Source organism: Oryx dammah, unplaced genomic scaffold (assembly GCF_014754425.2).
Source record: "Oryx dammah isolate SB20612 unplaced genomic scaffold, SCBI_Odam_1.1 HiC_scaffold_19, whole genome shotgun sequence".
Taxonomy (NCBI): domain Eukaryota; kingdom Metazoa; phylum Chordata; class Mammalia; order Artiodactyla; family Bovidae; genus Oryx; species Oryx dammah.
The window spans coordinates 87,724,676-87,752,634 of NW_024070203.1; the positions used below are offsets into that span (position 1 = coordinate 87,724,676).

The following is a 27,959-nucleotide window of genomic DNA, read 5'->3' on the forward strand; positions in this document are numbered from 1 at the left end:
GAGCCGGGTGGGCTGCAGTCCTTGGGGTCGCTAAGAGTCGAACACAACTGAGCGACTTTCCTTTCACTTTTCACTTTCATGCATTGGAGAAGGAAACGGCAACCCACTCCGGTGTTCTTGCCTGGAGAATCCCAGGGACGGGGGAGCCTGGTGGGCTGCTGTCTATGGGGTCGCACAGAGCCGGACACGACTGAAGCGACTTAGCAGCAGCAGCAGCTTATTGGTAGGACTTCCTGGATCGGCTTCCCTGATAGCTCAGCTGGTAAAGAATCCACCTGCAATGCAAGAGACCCCGGTTGGATTCCTGGTTCGGGAAGATCCCCTGGAGAAGGGAAAGGCTGCCCACCCCAGTGTTCTGGCCTGGAGAACTCCATGGACTGTATAGCCCATGGGGTCGCAGAGAGTCGGACACGACTGAGCGACTTTCACTTTCCCAGATGGAGCGGTGGTGTCCACCTGCCAATGCAAGAGACACAGACACGTGAGCTCCACCCCTGGGGTGGGAAGACCCGGGAGCAGGAAATGGCAACCCACTCCAGAATTCTCGCCTGGAAAATTCCATGGGCGTCCAGGGGGTTGCAAAGAGTTGGACACGGCTGAGCACACAGAGCCCCAGCTCCAAGGTAGGAAAGGAAAGACACCAAACTGGAAACGGAGGTGCCACGGGCCTGTCAAGGGAAGCGCGAAGCGTCTCACCGTCTGCTGCTCCGGCAACAGTGCGGACCGCTTCCCAAACAGGCCCCTCAGGGGCGGCTGGGACTCGTCCTGGTGCGGCAGGCAGAGCCTGGGAAGGCGGTGACGTCAGAGACAGGGAGCACGCGGAGACGGGTTTGGTCCGTAAGTGACAGACTGCGCCAGGGGTGGCATGGGAAAGGCACTGTTATTTCTTCCCCTCGCCCAAGGGTCCACCTGTTCACATACTTCTTCCCAGGGGCCTGAAATCAGAGCACTACAGGAGGCTTACTACTTTTCATTTTTAACTTTATGTTTAACCACGGTGGTATTAGTAATACTGTTGCTGCTGCTGCTGCTAAGTCGCTCTAGTTGTGTCCGAGTCTGTGCGACCCCATAGAAGGCAGCCCACCAGGCTCCCCCATCCCTGGGATTCTCCAGGCAAGAACACTGGAGTGGGTTGCCATTTCCTTCTCCAGTTCATGAAAGTGAAAAGTGAAAGGGAAGTCGCTCAGTCGTGTCCGATTCTCATCGACCCCATGGACTGCAGCCTGCAGGCTCCTCCGTCCATGGGATTTTCCAGGCAAGAGTACTGGAGTGGGGTGCCATTGCCTTCTCCAAATACTGTTGCTGGACTTGTTGAAAGTATTCTGACATTGAGCTTTTAACCCGGATGAACTCCACTCAGCGAGACCTGCTGAGCAGTCACTCTCTCTAAAGCACCAGTGCGGTGCCTCAGAGCCTGTGCCCCTGTGGTTACTTCTCCCCACTGCCTCCCAGAAGGTAGGCAAACTTTACATAAAGAAGATGACATCCTTGGCTGTTGTGTGATAATTCAGTAACTCAAAACATACGAAGTGCTTATATCAATACATCAGGTATAAGTACATTATTCATATATTGTGATTATTATTACTGTCCCTGGGGAATAAAACTGATTCAGCCACAGAGGAGTTTTCACGCAGGTAAAACCAGTGTGTGACCATGCTTGATCCTAGGAAGATTGGTTAGATTCATCCTCGGGGTTGCATCCAGCCTGTGACTTCTCATTTTGACTGTGATACTGAGGCTCCTAGAAAAAGAGAATTATTGTTAGTTCTCAGGGAAAGCCTGATGGAAATGACTCTCTTCGTGTTTGCAAATATGAAAGTATAGGGTTCTGTGTAAGATCACTTAGAACTCAATAAGTTATGCCATCATAATACCTTGCAAATTATTTATCACATTTGACTTTGCTGCTCCCAAAGCTACCAATCAATAACATGACTGGCATCGTCGATAGTATGGGCGACTGGGTTCAGAATTCCTGTCTAGACGTATCACCCATCCCTGGCTTAGTGGGAGCACGATTTCAGATGGGACAGAGCAAGGCCTCTTATAACAAACAGGGCTGAGTTGAGAAAAGCCTTGAAGATTCTTGCTTATACTTGAGGGTGACTGAAAGTCCCAGTGAGTTATATATTACTGATAATATCTTGAGTTCATTTTCAAATAACTTAGGGAGAATGAGCTTAGAAATGAAGAAATCCTTCAAGACTGAGAAGGTTAGCACCCAGAGATAAATTTTACCAACTTGACAATTGTGTTCAGATTTGGCCGGTATTAAAAGGACTTCCTGCCTATGGGAACATTCATCTAACATATAGCTCATGTGTTGAATAAAAATAGAATTTCTCCCAACTTCATTCAAATCTCCAGGAGCCTTATTCAAATATGAATCCAACTTTATATGGCACTGAACTTCCCATTGTTGAAAAGAGAATGCTTTCTAACAACTTCATGACGGATGTCAGGCCTTATTTATTTAGTACCTGGCATGCCTCTAGCCCTGGCAAGACACCGGGGAGATGGAAGCCACTGTCTTGCCCTGTTGCTCAGAGTGCAGATTAAACAGCGCGCTCCCCCTGCACAGGCCCTGGTGAGTCTTCCTCCGACATATCTTCCACACGTGACCTCAGCTGAAGAGTCAATAGACGTCCTGAGCCTCTGTTCCCTCATCTAAAATCCAAGAGTGTTGACAATGTATTAATGAATGTCAGGCCTCACAAGGGAGGTTGAGAGAATTAAACAGATACAAAAAAAAAAAAATTAAACAAAAATATAAGAAAATAAAATGTAATGCAAATGTACGATGAATACATACAAAAGTGAATATTGACACTCTCACAGGTACGCTCGCTTATAGAAAAAGGAACATTTATGAAACAATGGCTGTGTGCTGACTTTCTGAGAATCAGAAATTTTTCCTAATTACTTCTATAAAGGAAATGGAGCTGCATTATAAAGAAAAAAATGCGAACCTTGGGATGTGATTCTTTTAAATCATATGATAATGGAGCAAACTGTATCTCAAGAAAATAATCATTTGGCAGGGGAGGGGTAGGAGATAAGTATTCTCAAATATATCATAAGATATAACGGCTTCCTAACACAAATTTTATTTCACTAAGAAAGGAAGGACCTAGTCCTAAATCACAGTTGCCTCAAGGACAGTGGCAACCTGTCCACAAAGCAATCATTAGGGTCCAGAATCAATTGATGAAGTTTAAGTTGTAGATTTTTTTTTTTCTAACACACAATCGCTATGGCCTATTTACATGAATTAATCCATATTTTATGCAAGTATGTTGATAAAAAATATATTTGTAATGGTTCATATATTTTTCTCTGAGGAAATCCAAGACATAAGCTAAAAGCTCTCCTTTTAAGTATTTGGACATTTCTACTGAGGAAAGCACTAATTGTTTGCTAAGTTATTTTAAGGTTTATCTCCTAGTTTGGTCCAATACTTTCCATTAATTAGGTTTCTTTATAGTGCTTTCTGCCAGTGAGTTAACCTGAAAGGTAGAAAAGAAAAGATGAAATGTGGTCCTTCTCGAAGAGGATTTTATTCCTACAAGAAATCCTAGGATGTGTGTTTTACTTTATTTTCACTATTACTAATAAAAGTGAAAGTTGAGGTCTAATCAGTTCTTCGACCCTGTTGCATTCTCCTTTCTCCCTCCCTAGAGGTGGCCACTAGGATAATTTTAAGAATAGCCTTCCAATCCTCATTTTTATCTTACTTTTTATCTATAAACATCAGTGACCGGCAGTATTATTTTGTTCAGTTTTTTTTCATAGTTGGAGTACGGTGAACTTATTCTATAGCTTGTTTTTGTGCAGAACACATTATTTGTTGAATTCAACCATATGTAGAGAGAGAAAACCGGTGTGTTGATTTTAACCACTATATGCTATTGCAACCTACACATTGTCAGTACTTTTCTCTGCCCACAGATTGCGCTTTTCTTGTTTCCAGTCTTTTCAGTACTGAAAATGATACTGCCGCATACATCTTTACATCTATGGAATTATTGCCATAGGAAAACAACACTTCAAATAATTAATAATTCCTATTAACATAACACAGTCGGGAATTTTCATCAGAGTTCATTCCAGCAGGAATTGTTTAAGGAATTAAAAACTTTATTTTGGCTTCAGTTCAGTTCAGTTCAGTCACTCAGTCGTGTCCGACTCTTTGCGACCCCATGGACTGCAGCACTCCAGACCTCCCTGTCCATCACCAACTCCCGGAGCTTACTCAAACTCATGTCCATCGAGTCGGTGATGCCATCCAACCATCTCATCCTCTGTCATTCCCTTCTCCTCCCGCCTTCAATCTTCACCAGCATCAGAGTCTTTTCCAATGGGTCGGTTCTTCGCATCAAGTGGCCAAAGGACTAGAGTTTCAGCTTCAGCATCAGTCCTTCCAGTGAATATTCAGGACTGATTTCCTTTAGGATGGACCCATTGGATCTCTTTGCAGTCCAAGGGACTGCAAGAAATGTAAAAGTTAAGGCCAAAACCATCAAATTTCAAATTATGCACATCAAAATAAATGTAAGTAGATTTTTTAAAAGATCTTTTCTTTCTGATCATTTGCAATGCTATTATTCTCCATGCATGGTAAGTTGTGTCAGTCATGTCTGACTCTTTCTGTCCAGGCTCCACTGTCCAAGGGACTCTCCAGGCAAGGATACTGAAGTGTGTTGCCATGCCCTCCTCCAGGGAATCTTCCCAATCCAGGGATCAAACTCAGGTCTCCTGCATTACAGGCAGGTTCTTTACCATCTGAGCCACTAAGGAGACCCATTATTCTCCATAAGTATAAATAATTGAGAGTTACCTTCATTGCAGTGATATTCTAGTCACGCTTAAGCGTTCAGAACTTCCAAATATATTTCTAATGAATTTCTTCTGAAATATTGAAAACATGAACTTCCTTTAGCGGGGGAGATCTTAAAATAAAGCGTTTTTTCCCCTAACAGAGTTCTGAGTGATCAGAACACCAATTTCTGAAATGAAATTTCTCTGAATCAGTAAAACCATTGAAAGAAATAGAACACTTGAGCCATAGAGTTAGAGAAGCTTTACTAAAAGCAAAATAATAAATTTTAGAAAGAAATTAATGTTTGTCATTTGCCTTAACAAATACGATAACCTATGAGACATAGTAGAGATAAAGTCAATATAAGTAAAAATTATACATTTTGCACTAAGCCAATATATAACAAAGAAAGAAGCGGTACACTTCTCTCTTCCTCAAAGGACCTTTGCACATCTTTGCAAATATAAATCACACTCATCAAATGACTCGGCTTTGTCACTCACATGAGCACCTTCTTCCCATCTCCCCCGTCTCCTGTCTGCACTCCCAGGCAGAAGTAAGCGCCCCCCCCCCGCCCTGAAAAGTTTTGTGGGTATTTACATGACATAACTTACAGCATGATTAACTTTTACCACAAATTACTGTTTTTCTGTTTACTTAAAACATTATTCCCAACTAGACTCACTCTCTTTCACCTCCGATTGGACCAAGGGCATGATTCGTAGCAGCTTCTTGTCATTACGTGTTGGACTGTGTTAAGAAGCCTTTCTCTCTATTCAAGAGAACCAAAAGCTATAGTTTCTCAAACAAATTGTTAAATCCTAGCTTCAAGTTCATCTGAATGCTTCTCACCCATGGCTATTTGAAAATACTTCAATCATAAATCATTAACTTTCCTTATCAGTCAAGCAAGCCTGAGGTGTAAATTTTATATGGATCTAGGTCAAGTGTTTGCTACTGAAATTATTGTGGAAACCTATGATTGCTAATGGAGAAGGCAATGGCACCCCACTCCAGTACTCTTGCCTGGAAAATCCCATGGATGGAGGAGCCTGGTGGGCTGCAGCCCATGGGGTCTCTAAGAGTCGGGCACGGCTGAGCGACTTCACTTTCACTTTTCACTTTCATGCATTGGAGAAGGAAATGGCAACCCACTCCAGTGTTCTTGCCTGGAGAATCCCAGGGATGCGGGACCCTGGTGGGCTGCTGTCTATGGAGTCACACAGAGTCGGACATGATTAAAGCGATTTAGCAGCAGCAGCATAATTGCTAAAGAAATTATTATCCAATCCATGAACTAGGGGTAGATCCTTTGCTTTTCTGCATGGGATTAGTTATCTGAAAATAATAATGTTCCTAAAAAATGGACAGGGACAAGCACAAAAAGAAAGCAGCTACATACTAACAGTTCTGGGAGGAAAAGCTAATAATATTTGATGAAAGTCAGTTCAGTTCAGTCACTCAGTCTTGTCCGACTCTTTGTGACCCCACTGACTGCAGCACGCCAGGCTTCGATGCCCATCACCCACTCCCAGAGCTTGCTCAAACTCGTGTCCATCGAGTTGGTGATGCCATCCAACCATCTCATCCTCTTTCGTCCTCTTCTCCTCCTGCCTTCAATCTTTCCCAGCATCAGGGTCTTTTCAAATGAATCAGTTCTTCGCATGAGGTGGCCAAAGTATTGGAGTTTCAGCTTCAGCATCATTCCTTCCAATGAACACCCAGGACTGATCTCCTTCAGAATGGACTGGTTGGATCTCCTTGCAGTCCAAGGGACTCTCAAGAGTCTTCTCCAACACCACAGTTCAAAAGCATCAATTCTTCGGCGCTCAGCTTTCTTCACAGTCCAACTCTCACATCCATACATGACTATTGGAAAAGTCATGTATGTAGCTTTGACTAGACAGACATTTGTTGGCAAAGTAATGTCTCTGCTTTATAATATGCTGCCTAGGTTGGTCATAGCTTTTCTTTCAAGGAAAAAGTGTCTTTTCATGGCTGCAGTCACCATCCACAGTGATTTTGGAGCCCCGAATAATAAACTCTCTCTGTTTCCACTGTTTGCCCATCTATTTGACATAAAGTGATGGGACTGGATGCCATGATCTTAGTTTTCTGAATGTTGAGTTTTAAGCCAACTTTTTCATTCTCCTCTTTCACTTTCATCAAGAGGCTCTTTAGTTCTTCACTTTCTGCCATAAGGGTGGTGTCATCTGCATATCTGAGGTTATTGATATTTCTCCCAGCAATCTTGATTCCAGCTTGTGTTTCTTCCAGTCCAGCGTTCCTCATGATGTACTCTGCATATAAGTTAAATAAACAGGGTGACAATATACAGCCTTGACATACTCCTTTACCTATTTGGAATCAGTCTGTTGTTCCATGTCCAGTTCTAACTGTTGCTTCCTGACCTGCATACAGATTTCTCAGGAAGCAGGTCAGGTGGTCTTGTATTCCCATCTCTGCAAGAATTTTCCACAATTTATTGTGATCCACACAGTCAAAGGCTTTGGCATAGTCAATAAAGCAGAAATAGATGTTTTTCTGGAACTCTCTTGCTTTTTTGATGATCCATTGGATGTCGGCAATTTGATCTCTGGTTCCTCTGCCTTTTCTAAATCCAGCTTGAACATCTGGAAGTTCATGGTTCACAAACTGTTGAAGCCTGGCTTGGAGAATTTTGAGCATTACTTTACTAGCCTGTGAGATGAGTGCAATTGTGCAGTAGTCTGAGCATTCTTTGGCATTGCCTTTCTTTGGGATTGGAATGAAAACTGACCTTTTCCAGTCCTGTGGCCACTGCTGAGTCTTCCCAGTTTGCTGGCATGTTGAGTGCAGCACTTTCACAGCATCATCTTTCAGGATTTGAAATAGCTCAACTGGAATGCCATCACCTCCACTAGCTTTGTTCGTATGATGCTTCCTAAGGGCCACTTGACTTCGCATTCCAGGATGTCTGGCTCTAAGTGAGTGATCATACCATCGTTGTTATCTGGGTCGTGAAGATCTTTTTTGTACAGTTCTTCTGTGTATTCTTGCCACCTCTTCTTAATATCTTAATAGGTTCTGTTAGGTCCATACCATTTCTGTCCTTTATTAAGCCCATTTTTGCATGAAATATTCCCTTGGTATCTCTAATTTTCTTGAAGAGATCTCTATTCTTTCTTATTCTATTGTTTTCCTCTATCTCTTTACCTTGATCACTGAGGAAGGCTTTCTATCTCTCCTTGCTCTTCTTTGGAACTCTGCGTTCAAATGGGTATATCTTTCCTTTTCACCTTTGCCTTTAGCTTCTCTTCTTTTCTCAGCTATTTGTAAGGCTTCATCAGACAGTCATTTTTCCTTTCTTTTTCTTGGGGACCGTCTTGATCACTGCCTACTGTACAATGTCACAAACCTCCATCCATAGTTCTTCAGGCACTCTGCCTATCAGATCAAATCCCTTGAATCTATTTGTCACTTCCACTGTAATGCAATGTAAGGGATTTGATTTAAGTCGTACCTGAATGGTCTAGTGGTTTTCCCTACTTTCTTCAATTTGAGTCTGAATATGGCAATAAGGAGTTCATGATCTGAGCCACAGTCAGCTCCTGGTCTTGTTTTTGTTGACTGTATAGAGCTTCTCCATCTTTGGCTGCAAACAATATAATCAATCTGATTTCAGTGTTGACCATCTGGTGATGTCCATGTGTAGAGTCTTCTGTTGTGTTGTTGGAAGAAGGTGTTTGCTATGACCAGTGTGTTCTTTTGGCAAAACTCTGTTAGTCTTGCCCTGCTTCATTTTGTATTCCAAGGCCAAATTTGCCTGTTATTCCAGGTGTCTCTTGACTTCCTACTTTTGCATTCCAGTCCCTTCTAATGAAGAGGACTTCTTTTTTGAAGTCCTATAAGTTCTATAAGGTCTTGTAGGTCTTCATAGAATGGTTCAACTTCAGCTTCTTCAGCATTACTGGTTGGGGCATAGACTTGGATTACTATAATATTGAATGGTTTGCCTTGGAAATGAACAGAGATCATTTTGTCATTTTTGAGATTGCACCCAAGTACTGCACTTTGGACTCTTTTGTTGACTATGAGGAGTAGAAAGTCAAATGAAAGTAGAAAATTCAAAATCACTATGTGAGGTGAGATTTTTCTTTAACCTGTTTTGTAGATAAATTATTGGTTTCCCTGGTGGCTCAGATGGTAAAGCATCTGCCTGCAATGTGGGAGACCTGGGTTCGTTCCCTGGGTCTGGAAGGTCCCCTGGAGAAGGAAATGGCCACTCACTCCAGTATTCCAGCCTGAAGAATCCCCAGGGACAGAGGAGCCTGCAGGTTACATTTCATGGGGTCGCCAAGAGTTGGACACGACTAAGTGACTAGGCACACACACACATAGATAAATTATAATTATTTAGACAAAGAACAAATATAGACATATTTTCAAACAAATCAAATTTGTTTCTTACACTACTGAATTGAATATGAACAGTCACTTATTTGACAGATATTGTTTTTGTATCTCTTAAGTACTGTTAAAGATGATGACAAGTTGGGGAAGAAAAACATACAAGTTTGCAAATGTATGAAAGATGTTATTAAAAAGAAAAAGATGTGGCAAATATTTTATTTGTCAGTGTTACTACATTAATAATCAATTGTTATTACCATTACATTACCATAATCTTTAATACTTATCATTTATTAAGATTATGTTAAGTTTTACATGAGTAAAATTTTACTATTACAAAATTAGTACCATTTAACTCCCATTTAACAGACTAGGAAAATGAGGCCATGAGATATGTAGATACATAGCAATAAGTAGTGGAAACAGGATTAAAACCCAAATATATCTGCAGGAGTGCATGCTTAGTTACTCAGCTGTATCTAACTCTTTGTGAACCTATGGACTTTAGCCTGCCAGGCTCCTCTCTCCATGAGATTTTCCAGGCAAGAATACTGGAGTGGGTAGCTAGTCCCTTCTCCAGGGGGATCCAATATATCTGACCAGCATCTAAATTCTATTATACTGTAGGGTTTTTTTTTTTTTCTGTTTTTTTCTAATACAAGTCCATATCTACTGGCAACTAATATTTTAGCATCAACACAGACAAAAATCTATCACTGTTTATTTTCACTCCTTTTAAAATCTCTTGGAATATTTGCCTCTTAGCTGTATTGATAAGGATTATTTTTCTCTTTATTATTTTTTCTTTAGGGCTGTGACACACAGATGATTTATGACATGCTGCTAAGATTGAAGTCCATTGTCTATTTACCTGGTGACTTTGTCTGCAAAAAGGTGAGTGCCTGCAATTTTTCAAATGCATGACTCATAAATAAATATATTTGAGGAGTTCAGATATAAGTCAGGAGAACAGTTTAAGCAAAATCTGCCTAGGGTGAGTTCCAAAGTATGAAAATAATTATGAGATGCAATTCTGTAAAATAATAATGTGCTTTCAGAGTTCAAAACAGAATAAAACAATATGGATTTCATTACTTATAGCATATGAGTGTGGGTGGTCTGAAAAGTTGGTTTGTGTATACAGAAGTCATCAACTGTCATACCCCGTTAATTCCAAATACCTTCCCTTAATTCTACCTTTTCCCTTAAGAAGTGAAAGGTGATTCTGACCCTTTTATGTCTTCAGCAAACTATCAGTTACCTCCATTTAGCTCACACAGTTAGTGGATAATCAATGCCATATTTTTTAAATTTTACTGTAATTACAAAGCAATACATGGTCATTATTTTTAACATGGGAAACACATAAAAGCACAAAGCCAAAATCTCCACCATCCATAAATAACCACTATTAATATATTTCAACCTATCTCTTTTATAAATCACTTGATGAATAGTTACAGCTTGTTTCATAAAATTAGCATCATACCTCCCTATGGGTGAAACTTGCTTTGTCACGTCACAATATACCATAGGAAGTAATCTACAACCTCCTTTTTAAAGCTGCATAGTATTCCAGTCTATGAATGTATCATAATCAATTTCCAAGTGTTTGCTATTATAAATAACTCCAGAATGAGTATTTTTGCATATCTCTGATTACTAACTTAAGGGAGAGAGAAGGAATGATGATCTTGGGTTTTTCATCTTGAGACATTAAATCAGTTGTGAAGGCAACAATCAAAATTAAACACAGAGAATGATGAGTGGTTCAAAGGAATGAAAGATAATCCAAAACCCCAGGGAGTTTAGAGACAAGTGGAGGTAAAAGGCACTTCCATCCCAAAATAACGTGTTAAATGTGGTGGGAGAAGTAAGCACAAGCTGTAGTGGGACATAGATCGAGAATGTTTCTCCCTGGGGTACTGGTAAGAGCTCCTGGAGAAGATGCTGGTCAAGCAAAGTCCTGAAAAATGAATCAGCATGAACTAGGAGAAAGAAGAAGCAGGCATTCCAGATAAAGGAAAAAAGTTCACATGAGCTCAGGCAGAAAGGAAGGAACAGTCTACGGCAAGAATGTATGGAACTACAAGTCAAAAGCTGGAAAATTTTAGTGTCATTTATTCAGTGAAACCCAATAAATAATTTTGAAATGCTATGGGCCAGGCACTATGCTAGATACTGGATATATTCAGTATATATCAGAAAAGGGTGGTTCTTGTCCTTCAGAGGCCTACTGTCTGATGCTGGGGTATTCAATTCACAGTCTACATCAGAATCACCAGAATTTAGAAGTCTGGGCTCCATCCCCAGCAATTCAACTGGTCTGGTAGAGCCCACATATCAATACTTTTTAGGCCTCCCAGCTGATTCTCACATTCAGCCAAAGTTGAATATCACTGGCCTGATGGAAGAGACAAACAATAAGCAAATTAAATAAATATGTAACTCCAAAACTTGCTAACTTCTATGAAGGGAACACAGAATTTGTATGGTGGCAAAGGTACTTAATTTAGATTGGAGGACTCAGAGGTGGGGAGATTGTCAGATTGTGAGACATGATCTTTGTGAAAATCTAAACAGAAATAGTTCTCTAGTTTTAAAAAGAGGAAAAAAAAAACTAGAGAGGACAGTTCTTTAGATGAAGACTTGGGGACATGAGGCAAGACAGAACTTGACAAACTTAAGGAATTGAAGCGCATAATCAACTAAGATAATGGCTAAAGACAAAGTCAAATAGAGGGAAGGTACTTTAAGGCACCCAGGTGCAGAGGTAGAGATAATGTAGTCTGCGAGAGAGGATACAACTGGAGGTAAATCTTTAGGAACCAGCATATAACAGAATTGATATCATAAGAAGCTCAACAAAAGGTACGTGAAAAAGACCAAGGTTGTAACTTTGAAGAAAAACTATTTATGGAAGAAGTCACTGGAGAAGAATAACGGAGGGCAACTGGGAAGGAGCTCTCTTCTAGTAGTAAAAGAGGAAAATGTGGGTGAGACATTGTGATATTAATGAAACCAGGAATACAGTGTGAAAGCGTTAGTCACTCAGTCATGTCCAACTCTTTGCGACCCCAGGGACTGTAGACCACCAGGCTTCTCTTGTCAGGATTTCTCCAGGCAAGAATACTGGAGTGGGTTGCCATTCCCTTCTCCAAGGAAGTCTTCCTGACCCAGGGATCAAATCTGGGTCTCCTACATTGCAGGCAGATTCTTTACCATCTGAGGAATATATGCTGCTGCTGAGTCACTTCAGTCGTGTCCAACTCTGTGCGACCCCATAGATGGCAGCCCACCAGGCTCCCCCATCCCTGGGATTCTCCAGGCAAGAACACTGGAGTGGGTTGCCATTTCCTTCTCCAGTGCATGAAAGTGAAAAGTGAAAAGGAAGTCGCTCAGTCGTGTCTGACTCTTCTCGACCCCATGGACTGCAGCCCACCAGGCTCCTCCGTCCATGGGATTTTCCAGGCAAGAGTATATAAGCCCACATGAATAAGCCCAGATTAAAAGTGGGCATACTGATGATATGAAATCATTTTCATTAAAATGGGAAATGCAAACCACAGCTCAATTAAAGGACTCCTTTTGATCAATGATGCGTTTAGGATGTCATGGCCTTAATGCACCCAAATAGCCTTTCAATTTGTTCCAATAGCAGCAGGGACTGAAAATTGAGACAACTCATAGAAACTTTAGCACTCACGCCCCTAAGCAGTGAAAACTTGCTTAACAAAGTGTGAAATGCCGAGTAGATGCAGCCTTCTCGTTTCTAATTTCTTCCTTACATCACACCCATCACTTAGTAATAAACACAGAGCAGTTGAACACAGATGAAGGAAGGGAAGAAAGTAAGCAGAGGGAAGAGCAGAAATGAAAAGACATGAGACCCAAGCCACATTTCTCTGCTTCCATTTCTGTTTTAAAGAAGGGGTTTAATTAATAGTAGATCGTGGCATCTGGTCCCATCACTTCATGGGAAATAGATGGGGAAACAGTGGAAACAGTGTCAGACTTTATTTTGGGGGGCTCCAAAATCACTTTGGATGGTGACTGCAGCCATGAAATTAAAAGACCCTTACTCCTTGGAAGAAAAGTTATGACCAACCTAGATAGCATATTCAAAAGCAGAGACATTACTTTGCTGACTAAGGTCCATCTAGTCAAGGATATGGTTTTTCCTGTGGTCATGTATGGATGTGAGAGTTGGACTGTGAAGAAAGCTGAGCGCTGAAGAATTGATGCTTTTGAACTGTGGTGTTGGAGAAGACTCTTAGTCCCTTGGACTGCAAGGAGATCCAACCAGTCCTTTCTGAAGGAGATCAGCCTTGGGATTTCTTTGGAGGGAATGATGCTGAAGCTGAAACTCCAGTACTTTGGCCACCTTATGCGAAGAGTTGACTCACTGGAAAAGACTCTGATGCTGGGAGGAATTAGGGGCAGGAGGAGAAGGGGATGACAGAGGATGAGATGGCTGGATGGCATCACTGACTCGATGGACGTGAGTCTGAGTGAACTCCGGGAGTTGGTGATGGACAGGGAGGCCTGGCGTGCTGCGATTCATGGGGTCGCAAAGAGTCGGACACGACTGAGCGACTGAACTGAACTGAACTGAGACATAGACAGAGATGAAAAGTTGTTACTTGACCAGATTTTAGACAGTTGAATTCAGCCTTGCTTTTGCTTTATCATTTCCACAAATCACTGTAGGAAAAGGGAAGAAAAACAAACAACAAACATGCTCATTAGAGGTTGTTTAAATAACTGAAGAAATGGCAGGGCTCAGGACTGAGTCTGCTGACCTCCCTAATTCTCTAAGCAGCTCCTAACACTGGGTTGGCATTCCCAAGTTCCCCCAAAGGAGGTAGATACATATGCTTAAAAGTGTGAAAGTGTTAGTCACTCCATCGTGTCTGACTCTTTGTGACCCCATAGACTGTAGCCAGCCGGGCTCCTCTGTCAATGGGATTTTCCAGGCAAGAATACTGGAGAGGGTAGCCGTTCCCCTCTTCCCAACCCAGGGACTGAACCTGAGTCTTCTGCATTGCAGGCAGGTTCTTTACTGTCTGAACCACCAGAAAAGCCCTAATCCTCTGGATGGCTCCTAAACTTACTGAGTGGCTAGCTTGGACTGCTTCGAAGAGTGTTTGGGAGTTTTCCCAGGATTAATTTGCAAGAATTAATTTGAGTGTCATAATACCCCTGCCAGCCTTGGAATAGCCTTTCACAGGGGAACTCTGAAAATTTTAAATGCTCTCTCAGGTAGGGTTACCCTATTGTATATGAAGCGCTTGCATTTCTATACTTTCTCCAAATTAGCATGTAAACCAACCACAAAGCTTAGTTTGGTCTTATTTTGCACTTGCTGTCAGACCTTCTTCTCTAAGGAATGTCTACTTCATTTGAATGCTAATTAAACTTGCAGGAAAGTCTTAAATTAGCCTAGAAATATGCAAGAAATAGTGGAAGTTTTGGTTCGGTGATTATGCCAGATCTCCTTGGAAAATTATTGAAATGATCATTAAAAAATAATTAAAAGTGCTGAACTATATTTAAGTACCCATTATGTACTTCTACCTCCAGTCAGCTATAAAAACTGCCTTTGAAAAAATCATTCCAGTTCCTTGAGAATGACTTCATGCAAAAAATGAAGGAATATGACCATGTTCTAATCATTACTTCTTGGAGTATCTCTTGAAAAACTAATTTTCAGACATTTTTCTTCATTTTAAAAATAATTCATAGCTATTTTGTTGGTTTTAAAGAGATCAGTCTTGATATTGGATTCATCATTAAATGTGGTCTATCTGTATAAATATATTACATCATATTTAATATGCATTTTATATGGTCAGGTGACATAGGTGTTGCCAGCTCTAATGCTGCCATCTGCCAGCCTCACAAATTTGCCCAAGACACTTAACTTTTCAAGTCTCTACTGGTGGCTCAGATGGTAATGAATCTGATCTGCAAAGCAGGAGACCTGAGTTCGATCTCTGGGTCAGGAAGATCCCCTGGCGAAAGGAATGGCTACCACTCCAATATTCTTGCCAGGAGAATTCCATAGACAGAGGAACCTGGCAAGCTATATAGTCCATGGGGTTGCAAAGAGTCAGACATGACTGAGTGACTTACACACTACCAAATTTAAATAAAACTAATGATATCTTTCCTACATGACCTCACTGAGATTTTTGCAAGAATTAAATAAGTTAATATCTATGAAAATATTTTGCAGCTATAAAGTAGCATGTTCTGATCGAACAAACATAGGCATAAAATAAGGAACAATGTAAAATCTGACATTGTGAGTTTAAAAATACTTTGCAAAATGCAAGATGTATTATTAGTATTGATATTATGGAAATAACTATAATTAGACCCATCTGTATTGGAATTTCTACTTAGATCTACACTTGGGAATAAATATATGCTTAATATTCTCCACAATGCAGAATTTGAATATACTTTTTTGCATTGCTTCATCCAGAGATATGCATTCTAGGCTTCCTTTTGCTTCTAATTACTGTCATGGAGCGTTGGTTACTCAGCTAAATATTAGCCACTAAGTCAATCTGTGCCTTTATTTTCTTTCTGTAAAATGAAAATAATAATACCTACACTAACTTCCTCATAAAAGTCATAGGAAGATAAGATGAGAATGTCACAGATGTCAGCTAAGAGGTAGAACCTAAAAACTTTAAACTTAACCTAACAGTTAGAATGTGACAGTAAGTAATGATCAAGAAAATAACCCTTGGTATTAAAGAACTTCCCAGAGAATGGTGACATTATAAATTATTCATAAATGAGTTGTCTATGTCATAATTCCTGTGCTCAGCACTGGAACAAAGTAGACACTGTCTCAGTCTTTGCAGAGCAGAAACTATAATCAACATTGTTTAATCCCAAATTAATTTTAGTGTGTTCTAATCTTCTGAAAATATGATTAACAAGAATATTTGATGAACTCAAATAATCTAGTCCCCTCCTAAGCCAAGTATAAGAGAATTTATTGTATTTAGGCTATTTTTAATTGCTCAGATTGATCAAGACTCAACTCATTAAGACATATAGGTACTATTATCCAGTTTGCCTAGTATTATGACAACTGTCTTATTTAAAGCTGAACAGCTTTTCTTGACCCGAGTGCCATTCAGGTCTCTTGTAAAGCATGTTTATTCTTTTTGGATCCTGGAGTGAGATGTATTCCAAGGGTCCCACTATCACCTGCTAGTTTGGTGATTTGCATGACTCAATATAAAGTGGTATTTATCACTTAGGATTTATTAGAGTAAAGCACACAGTGCAGGAAAAGCAAGAAAAAGACACTCATAGGCAAAGACTAGAAAAATAAGGTGCAGATTTACTAGGTCCTACTTCCATGAGGGTCACGTGAAATTCATCTTTATCACTCGCTGTGGACAAGGACAAAATAGCTCTGCCTAGGAAAACTCAACAAAGTCTTGGAGTCTAGAGTTTTTAAAAGGGTCTGGTCACATAGCTACATGACCAGCCATGGTTCAGACTACAAACTAGACACCAAGTACACATCATAAATCTTTGTGTTTACATTAAACAGTGTTGACAGCCTGGTACATCCCGCCACGCTGCCTGAGGCATACAGAATAGCATCAGTAACCAGTGGCTATGTGAACACTCCAGGAGTTTAGTTCTCGGGGCTTTGAACAAGGGTCATTGCCCTGGTTCCAGAATCCCCAGAGATAAACAAGAACTGAGTAAAACAACTTGCTGCATTAACACTTTCAATGTGGAACAAGAATAATAGCTTAAAGGTCTCCTATGCCCCAGTTACTAAAATGAGATCTCAGTGCTATAGGCAGAAGAGTAGAGTTCATCTTTGAATGACTGTAACCCATACTCTTTGGATAAATTAAGCAACTTCTTCAAAGCAAAGCAGTGGTCACTAAAAAATAAAAAAGAAAAGGCTGCTATTCTTACAATCTCTAATTTCCTCTCTCCAATCCCATTCCTGAAACAATGTGCCAGCTAAAATATCTTTGCCTATCCAGTGATGGCACACAGTGCTCTCATTTTGAAGAGAATCACTTTCCTTACCATTTGTTTTCACATGATGTGTCAAACTAATGTCCATACCTCTCTCAAGTCTTCAGATAATTACTTTTACACTTCCTTCCTTTATGTTTATTCATCTAGAGGAGTTTATATTTCTTTAATTTGGGGCATAATTGTCAAGAATAAAGTGACTATCATTTCCTATTTTTATTTGGCATACAGGGAGAAATTGGCAAGGAAATGTATATCATTAAGCAAGGAGAAGTCCAAGTTCTTGGGGGTGCTGATGGCACTCAAGTTCTGGTTACGCTGAAAGCTGGGGCAGTGTTTGGAGAAATCAGGTATGCAAAAGACACCTTGTAAATGTTGAAGACTGTCATCTGTCGTAAAAGAAAAGTCTTCAGTCGTGAAATAAGTAAAGTTCCTGCTCAGATTCATCAGTGGCTTTATTGTGCTGACAACATGGATAAAATAAAGATTTTCACATTCTATTTATCCTTTCCCTTCCTCCAAAGACCATTTAAACCCAAGACTTAGGTCAGGGCCTGGCATAAGGTATTTACTCAACATATGTTGAACAATGGATGTGTGCATGAATGAGTGGATGAATGATGAAAGAAGAGGCTGGGAGAGTGAGACATCAGACTGTTGGAAAGCTTGAATGCCAGGACAAGACTGTTTGAGTAGGCGAGTGATAGTGATTATCGCTGTGGGACCAAATTACCTGAGTCCAAATCCCCATCCCTCTACTTAGGAACAAAAATCTCTGTTTCTTTGTTCCTTGAACCATCTGTCCCTCATCTTAATAATTTGGATAATAATAACACATATCTTAGAGGGTTGATAAGTGAATTAATTCATTAAAAGCACTTAGAGCAATGTTCAGCATCTATTTGTTCAGCATCTATTAGGAGCTCAATAGATATTAGCTATTGTTATTATTATTTGCTATTGGCCAGGAGAAGTTTGTCCTAAAAGTGAGTCCCCAAGAGTAAGAATAGTTGACCCTTAATATCTACCAGGATATTGGTTCCAGAACCCCCACAGATATCAAATTTCACCAGTGCTCAAGTTCCTTATGTGAAATAGCATAGTCGAATCAGCCATTTGTGTCTGTGGGTCCCTTGTGTGAGGGTTCCACACCCCAGGATTCAACAGACCAGCCTGCACAACTTTGTGTGCAAATGCACAACCTGTGGATACAAAGGTCTGACACTACACACAGCAAATTTAAGCATTTTATGGGCTAAACTTTTCATATATATTATTATACTCATGTATTCATCTGATAAACCCTTATTTTGAGTGCCGAGCACATGCTAGACTGTCAGATATTGCTCTAAACTCTGGGAATGTACTGTGTAAACAGTGAACAAGAGCTTACAGTCTTATGGGATAAAGCTCACAGTAAATAAACAACTAACTAGATAAGATAAACTCCCATTGTGATAACTGCTATAGAGGTAAAAATTGTTGGAAAGTGACGAGGGATGCCACTTCACATACAGTGTCCAGGGACACCTCTCTGGACAGATAGTGTTCCAACTGGGCCTTGAGAGAGTAAATGGAGCAAGCATCCAGACGTGGCAGAAGAGTCTCCTGGATGATGCAACTGCAAGTGCGGAAGGCTAGAGGGAAGGCGGCCATGTCTGGTTGAATGTCACAGAGGTCAGTATGGCTGGAGCTCAGTGAATGCGGGGCCCTGTGGGGTGACGGGGACAAAGAGGTAGGCAAGGACCAGACTGTACAGATCTTTTAGGCCATGGTAAGGGACTTGCATTTTATTCGAAATACCAATGGATGCCAGTGGAGAATTTTAAGCAAAAGAATGATACAACTTGAATTGTGATGTTAAAAGATCACGCTAACAGCTATGCGGAGAAAAGGCAGCAGCGGAACAAGAGTGAAATGCAGATCAGTTAGAAGTCAGTTGCAGTGGTTCAAGTGAAAGATGATGGAGTCTTGAACTAGGATTTTGGCCCTTAAGGTAGAGTGCACTGTCGAGCAGTTATTAACATATCCATTTCACAATTGGGAAAATTGTAATTCCAAGGCATCAATTATCTTGCCCAGGATAATATAGCTAATAAGTGAAAGCGACAATATTCAAACATAAGTTTCATGGATCACGGTCAAGTGATCTTTCTACCATACCAGGAAGAAAGGTGCTCATTCACCCTTTTATTTCAGAGCTGCTAAAAAGTTATCTTCAAGGTTCCAGAGATATGACTAATTTCAGATGAGTTTATATGAGCATGACTAAGGTTTCCTTAGAATATTGAAGCATGTTATTTCTCTGATGAAAATGTGGATTCTCTTTTTTAACTTTTCCTGCTTGCTTAAAACAGGGTGGGCACGCCTGTGGGGGTCCTGCTCTGTGGCAGGAGTGAAAACACTTCCCAGAATGTCCAGGTCTTTGTGTGTTCTTTGCCTGTTTCCTATTGCTTCCTTACTGGGAGTCCTTGCAAAAGTGATTTAATATTTTAGTGACTTAATAATCACTGCAATCTTCAAGGTCACAAAACAAGCAACAGTCTAATCTAAAACATTGCAGAAATTAATTAGGTGACCTCTCTCAAGGGTCGAGTACTCCCTGAAGAATAAGGCTTTATAAATACAAGTACATTAACTGCTGATATTATCATCACGGGAGGAAATACTCTAAAAATACAATCCAGGTGCTGCTGAGTTGCTATTGAAAGGACTGTTAGATTCTTGACAGCAGTTTCTCAAATAAATCTCCTGTTACGCACTGGGCTTGTAAGCCCAAATTGAAACCAGTAGACCAGACAAGCTCTAACTTTGCTCAATAATCTGGTTAATTCAAGCAACAGGGAGATTTTTGCCTCGATTGTCTTCTTGGCTGCGGTTGAGGAGAGATAGGATGCGTCTGCTTTTTCCCAGATACTCCCAGGCTTTGCAGGCCCGCAGCTGTCATATGCCCCTGGCACTCTAGTTATTTATTCCAGCAATGGAGGCTTGCCTGCCAGATATCTAGATACTGGAAAGATCTAGCAATCGTGTTTACTACTCAAAAATGCTGTGACCTTTGTAAAAATGAGTTAAGTCCAACACCATCATGTAACTTTTTGAAGAAGGTTCTTTTTTCTTTGGAAGAAAAAGAAAGAAAGAAAGAAAAAAACCGAGGGCTTTCAAGGACATTACATACTAATCCAAAAGAGCAAAGCCCTGACTAAAATATAGATTTACAGCCTGTCATGGAGAAAACCCAGACCACATTTCCAATTAACATCTGAAGAGTTCAGACACCTCATTTTTAATAGAGACCCAGGGTCTGTTGGGCGATGGCCTTGTAGTTGTTCTGACTCCACTGTTGTTATTTTTTTTTTCACAAATACATTTATTGCCAAGTCTTATTCACTGAATATATTTAACTGCTTCCTCTCCTTCTTCTGCATCTGTTAAATATCTCACTTTTCCTGAAAGTGCATCTGAAATTTTTCCCTTGCTAATGCTCTTATGATTTCAATAGGAATCCCTACTGGTTTCATCTTTCTTTGGATAACCTCCCCCTAGAAAATACCTGTTTGCCTCTCAAGACTTCAATTCACATGTCACCTCTCTGAAGCCATCTCTACTGCTGCTGTTTAATCACTCAGCTGGGTCCAGCTCTTTGCGATCCCATGGACTTTAGCCTGCCAGTCCCCTCTGTCTGTGAGATTCTCCAGGCAAGATTACTGAAGTGGGTTGCCATGCCCTTCTCCAGGGGAAGCCACCCCTAACCTCCACCAAACTAACCAGCTGCTTGCTCCCTGTTGTTCCTTAGCATTTCATGCATGACTTTACAACAGGAATTACCACTAATTTATAATTAATTTGCTCAAATAGATCTTAATAGACTAAGCAATTAAAATATAAGAACTAAAACTTTCCATCTTTAAGTCACCAGCAGCGATAGAGAAACTATACAATGTGTGGATTTTCACTGATACTCTGCCATCCAAAATAGTTTGCAGGTGCTATTCAGAAATCTCTAATTAATTAAGTAGTTAATTGCGATTTGATTTTAAAAATTATATTCGAGACACCTTACAGCATAATGTGAAGTACCTCATGGAAGGGCCACACCTGGCCTGGTGAACAAGAATGGTAAACCATCACCTCCTCCAAGGGCCTTACAAATAAGAGACAAGGAAACAGCAAGATTCCAATAGCAGGTGATAAAATGCTCGGATTGCACTCAATGATGGCGCATACACAGGAGGTTATAGACTACAAAGGTTTCACAAGGATCAATCCTTTAGATTTAGCAGTTGCTTTGGGAGGTGAGGGCAGACCTCTCAGAGCTTCTCAAATGACTTGTGGAGACGATACGTTTGCATGAAGGTCAGTCCTGGTAGCCCATACAAAGTGAAAAAAGAAAGAAAGAAAGTGAAATCGCTCAGTCATGTCCAACTCTTTGCGACCCCATGGACTGTAGCCTGCCAGGCTTCTCCGTCCATGGGATTTTCCAGGCAAGAATACTCGAGTGGGTCACCATTTCCATCTCCAGGGGATCTTCCCAGCCCAGGGATGGAACCCAGGTCTCCCACCTTGTAGGCAGATGCTTTACCATCTGAGCCACCAGGGACGTCAAGCAGTAAATAAAAGATTGTTTACATAATGCTTGTAGTGGGTTGAACATTGGCCCCCACAAAGATATAACCATGCCCTAATCCCCGGAACCTGTGAGTCGGCGGTGGGGGGAGTTGGGGAGAAGAGTTTGCCGATGTAGTTAAGCTAAGGATCTCAGGGTGAAATCATTCTGGATTTTCTTGGATGGGCCCTAAATCCAATGACAAGTGTCCTCACATGAGACAGAAGAGAAGATGCACAGACACAGGGAGGAGAGGGGAAGGCCACGTGAAGACGGAGGCAGAAATTGGAGTTACACGGCCACAGCCAAGGAACTCCTGGAACCATGAGAAGCTGGAAGAGGCAAGACAGGATTCTTTCCTAGAGACCTCGGAGAGAGCCAGCCCTGCCAGCATCTTGATTTTGGACTTCTGGCCTCCAGAACTGTGAGAGAATAAATATCTGTTGTTGGTAGTCACTGGTTTTGCAGGAATTTGTTACAGCAGCCCAGGAAACTAATATAAAACTAAGCTCTTTACACTGTTAACTTTTGAAATTTACTAGGGAAAAAAAAAAAAAGGTTTGCATGGCACCCCTTCAACTCACCCTCCGTGGCCGGTCCACTCCTGACACCTATCAGTTTCACCTCCAAAGTTTGTCTCTGATCATTTGTACCTTTCCTTCTCCGCTACCCACACTTCGTCCACACCACCTCCCTCTCTCACTGGACAACTGCAACAGCTGCTCCAAGTCTCCCACGCCCACCACCACGCCCTCTGTAATCCAGGCACCACTCCCAGGCTGGGGGGTCTTTCAGAAACAGGGATGACGTGTCATTGCCCTCCTGCTTAAAACCACTCAAACACTCAATGCTGCCAGTGCTTTCTTAGAAATAAGATTAGACAATAAGATCACAGCTCTTGCCTGACCTCCAAGACCCTGCAGAGTCCAGCTCCTGCCTACCTCTCCATTGCAGGGTGTACCACACTCCCCTTGCCTGCTTTAATCCATACTTCAATTCTTTGAATGTGCCACATGCCAACCAACTGTGGAGGGTTGGTTTATTTTTTCCTAATTTTCGATTTAAAAAATGAGGTAATATTGGTTTATAACATTAGATATGGTTCATCTATACATTCAGTTCAGTTCAGTCGCTCAGTCGTGTCTGACTCTTTGAGACCCCATGAATCACAGCACGCCAGGCCTCCCTGTCCATCACCAACTCCCAGAGCTTACTCAAACTCATGTCCATCGAGTTGGTGATGCCATCCAGCCGTCTCACCCTCCGTCGTCCCCTTCTCCTCCTGCCTCCAATCCCTCCCAGCATCAGGGTCTTTTCCAATGAGTCAACTCTTTGCATCAGGTGGCAAAGTATTGGAGTTTCAGCTTCAACATTAGTCCTTCCAATGAACACCCAGGACTGATCTCCTTTAGGATGGACTGATTGGATCTCCTGTAGTCCAAGGGACTCTCAAGAACCTCCTCTAACACCACAGTTCAAAAGCATCAATTCTTCAGCGCTCAGCCTTCTTCACAGTCCAACTCTCACATCCATACATGACCACTGGAAAAACCATAGCCTTGACTAGACACACCTTTGTTGGCAAAGTAATGTCTCTGCTTTTGAATATGCTGTCTAGGTTGGTCATAACTTTCCTTCCAAGGAGTAAGCGTCTTTTAATTTCATGGCTGCAGCTACCATCTGCAGTGATTTTGGAGCCCCAAAAAATAAAGTCTGACAGTATTTCCACTGTTTCCCCATCTATTTCCCATGAAGTAATGGGACCAGATGCCATGATCTTCATTTTCTGAATTACATTTTGACTTATACTGCTGCGAGCTTAGCACCAAAAGTGTAGTTTTCATCTCTCTACATAGTTGACCCCTTTTATCCATTTCACTGTCCTCCAAACCTCTTATGGTAACTACTATTCTGGTCTCTGTTTCTATGTTTTTGTTTTGGTTTGGTTTATTCATTTATTTTGCACTGTTTTTGTTTTTCATATTCCACATATGAGTAAAAACCTATAGTATTTGTCTTCCTCTGTCTGACTTATTTCACCCAGTACAATACCCTCAAGGTCCATCTTTGTTGCAAATGGCAAGATTTCATCTTTCTATGGCCGAGTAGAATTCCGTTAGATATATCTACCACGTCATTTCTTTTTAATTTATGTATTTTTAATTGGAGAATAATTGTTTACAACACTGTTGGTTTGTTGATTTCTGCCATACATTAACATGAATCAGCCATGGGTATACACAAGTCCCCCCTTGAACCTCTCTCCCACCTCCCACCCCATCCCACGTCTCTAGGTTGTAACAGAGCACCAGGGTAAGCTCCCAGAAACTTATAGCAAATTCCCACTGGTTATGTATTTTACATATGTATACCACATTTTCTTCATTCTTTCACTGATGGACACTTAGGCTGTTTCCATATCATGGCTACTGTAAATAGAGGTGCAATGAACAAGCTTAGGGGTGCATATATGTTTTCAAATTAGTCTTTGTTTTCTTTGGATGAACATACAGAAGTGGAACAACTGGATCATATGGTGGTTCTAGTCTTAATTTTTTGGAAGAATATCCATGCTGTTTTTCCATAGCAACCATGGGGAGTTTTTACCTCTGCCCAAATGCATTGCCCACTCCATTAACCTAATCTCAGGTTCTTTCAGGACTTCTTTTATTCTCCGCTGTAGGGACCTCCCTGGTCTCCTTGCTATATACTCTGGTTGGGCTACATTCCTTTCTTTCAGGGCACTTACCTTTGTAATCATGCACTCACTGGTGCATTCATTTCCTCAACATCTTCCTTCCTTCCTCACTAAACTGTAAGCACCAGGACTATTCTGTATGGTTGTGCCGGTCACCCTCTGTGTCAGGATGTCCAGGACAGGGCTGGGAGGTCTGCAACGCAGCCTCTACTCCGCTCCTGAGTGTGAGCCCTGCTGTTGCACTCCCCTCATGCACAGGTGCCCTTTACTTTGCAAAAGGGGGCATTTTTCTGGCCAAGCTTGACCTACAGGACTACATTTGCCCAGAGAGGCTGTATTTTTCCACAGTGTACAAAGACACAGGCCCTAGCAGACACCACACTCAATTATTCTTGATCCCCAACCCTTAGGGCTATGCCTGGCCCACATAAACAGCTAATAAATAGCTAGTGAATAAATAAGTTAACATCATTATCTTTCTATCTTTGTAAACGTACTAATACACATTCATTTTGTCATGAACATGCATATTCAGCCTTGTGCCCTTTTTGTCAGCTTTTATTAAGAATAAGACTGCTATGTTTGTCCTTGTAAAGTCATTTTGCTTTTCTTTTATTTCTTTGAAGTTTATTCCCCAAAGAGAAATAACTAGGTCGAAAAGTAGAAACATTTCTATAAATTTTGGAATATATGGGCAGATGATTTTCTAGAAAAATTGAACCAATTTATGATACAACATGCAATATAAAGCTATTTTTCCCTAGCATCAGTGATATTACCTCATTACTCTCACTGGTTTTGCATTTTAATAGGTTGTTTTAATTTTCATTTCTCTAAATAGTGCCTAGAAAATAATAGGTCCTTGATAAATATTTCTAAATGAATTAATTTCCTCTGGGCCTATTTATTTTCATAAACGCAATCATTTACTTTCTGCATTTCTTTCATTGTACAACATTCTTTTCTCATCACGCATAAGATATTGAGTAAAATTTAGGCAGGATATGTTTTAGGAATTGACTCATTTGAAAAGACTCTGATGTTGGGAATGATTGAAGGTGGTAGGAGAAGGGGACGACAGAGGATGAGATGGCTGGATGGCATCACTGGCTCAATGGACATGAATTTGAGTGAGCTCCGGGAGTTGGTGATGGACAGGGAAGCCTGGTGTGCTGCGGTGCATAGGGTCACAAAGAGTCGGACACGACTGAGTGACTAAACTGAACTGATGTTTTATGTACTCTGGATTTCATTTAAAGTTTTTAAGTTCTAACTTCCACCAGCTATATTGGTCAAATCACACATTCTGCATATTTAGCAGAATATTTAACAAATATTTAACAGATATGTGAAAAGGCCAAATATTTTGCAAAATAATTTTAAACTTCTTGTTCCCTCCAAACAATGTCTGCCCGTTTCTCCTAAACACTCAGTTTTCAGAGTGCGAGTACCAAGATAGAGTTCTGGTCTTCCCAGGTGGCACTAATGGTAAAGAACACACCTACCAATGCAGGAGACAAAAGAGATTCGAGTTCGATCCTTGGGTCAGGAAGATTCCCTGGAAGAGGACATGGCACCCACTCCAGTATCCTTGCCTGGAATCCCCATGGACAGAGGAGCCTGGCGAGCTACAGTCCATACTGTCTCAAAACCAGACATGACCGAAGCGACTTAGCACACAGAAGAACATAAGTGGAGTTTTAGTTGTTTCAAACAATTTTAATTCCATACTTTTATTCTTCATCAGAATAACTCTGTTATCACTTCCTCCACCACACTGCTTTTCCTAAAATACAGAAATAATAGATATATTGGAAGTATGAAAGGGGTAAGAGGACTGATTAATATTGAAGGAGAAAAATTTTACTTCCATCTTTTTCTAGCTCAATACTGTGAATACTACCATGTTTTAAAGACGTGTTTGTATTTTCACCATATTTTTTAAGAGACAGTGTCTTTGATTGTGTAACATCTTTTTCCTTAGAGCAACGAGCAACCCTCACCTAAGTTTCACAATATTCCTGTAAATAACTTTGTTATCAGTTTGGTTCAGTCACTCAGTCGTGTCTGACTCCTTGTGACCCCATGGACTGCAACACGCCCAGGCCTTCCCATCCATCACCAACTCCCAGAATTGACTCAAACTTATGTCCATTGAGTCGGTGATGCCATCCAACCATCTCATCCTCTGTCATCTCTTTCTCCTCCCACCTTCAAATTTTCCCAGAATCAGGGTCTTTTCCTATGAGTCAGTTCTTCACATCAGGTGGCCAAAGGATTGGAGTTTCAGCTTCAGCATCAACCCTTCCAATGAATATTCAGGACTGATTTCCTTTAGGATGGACTGGTTGGATCTCCTTGCAGTCCAAGGGACTCTCAAGAGTCTTCTCCAACACCACAGTTCAAAAGCATCAATTATTCAGCACTCAGCTTTCTTTATAGTCCAACTCTCACATACATACGTGAATACTGCAAAACCATAGCTTTGACTGGACTGAATTTTGTTGGCAAAGTAAAGTCTCTGCTTTTTTAATATTCTGTCTAGGATGGCCATAACTTTTCTTCCAAGGAGCAAGCGTCTTTTAATTTCATGGCTGCAGTCACCATCTGTGGTGATTTTGGAGCCCCCAAAAATAAAGTCTGTCACTGTTTCCATTGTTTCCCCATCTATTTCCCATGAAGTGATAGGGTCAGATGCCATGATCTCAGTTTTCTGAATGTTGAGTTTTAAGCCAACATTTTCACTCTCCTCTTTCACTTTCATCAAAAGGCTCTTTAGTTCTTCTTCACTTTGTTACTGATATTTCTCCCAACAATCTTGATTCCAGCTTGTGCTTCTTCCAGCCCAGGATTTCTCGTGATGTACGTCGACATTCTAAGAATCAGCAAACTAAAATGGACTGAAATGGGTGAATTTAACTCAGATGACCATTATATCTATTACTGAGGGCAGGAATCCCTCAGAAGAAATGGAGTAGCCATTATGGTCAATAAAAGAGTCCAAAATGCAATACTTGGATGCAATCTCAAAAAGGACAGAATGATCTCTGTTCATCTCCAAGGCAAACCATTCAATATCACAGTTATCCAAGTCTATGCCCCAACCAGTAATGCTGAAGAAACTGAAGTTGAACAGTTTTATGAAGACCTACGAGACCTTTTAGAACTAACACCCAAAAAAGATTCCTTTTCATTATAGGGGACTGGAATGCAAAAGTAGGAAGTTAAGAAACACCTGGAGTAACAGGCAAATTTGGCCTTGGAATGCTGAATGAAGCAGGACAAAGACTAATAGAGTTTTGCCAAGAAAATGCACTGGTCATAGCAAATACCCTCTTCCAACAACACAAGAGAAGACTCTACACATGGACATCACCAGATAGTCGACACTGAAATCAGATTGATTATATTCT

At 40.9% G+C, this 27,959-nt stretch overlaps 1 protein-coding gene across 1 annotated transcript in view; it reads left to right on the forward strand.

Annotated features, from left to right (window-relative positions):
- The window catches only part of CNGB3 (cyclic nucleotide gated channel subunit beta 3), a 97,039-nt gene that overhangs the window by 49,095 nt on the left and 19,985 nt on the right, over window positions 1-27,959 (forward strand). The window contains exons 12-13 of the mRNA XM_040261703.1: window positions 10,025-10,108; window positions 17,474-17,592. Coding sequence (XP_040117637.1) covers window positions 10,025-10,108; window positions 17,474-17,592 — 203 coding nt within the window. The remainder of the gene's footprint in view (window positions 1-10,024; window positions 10,109-17,473; window positions 17,593-27,959) is intronic.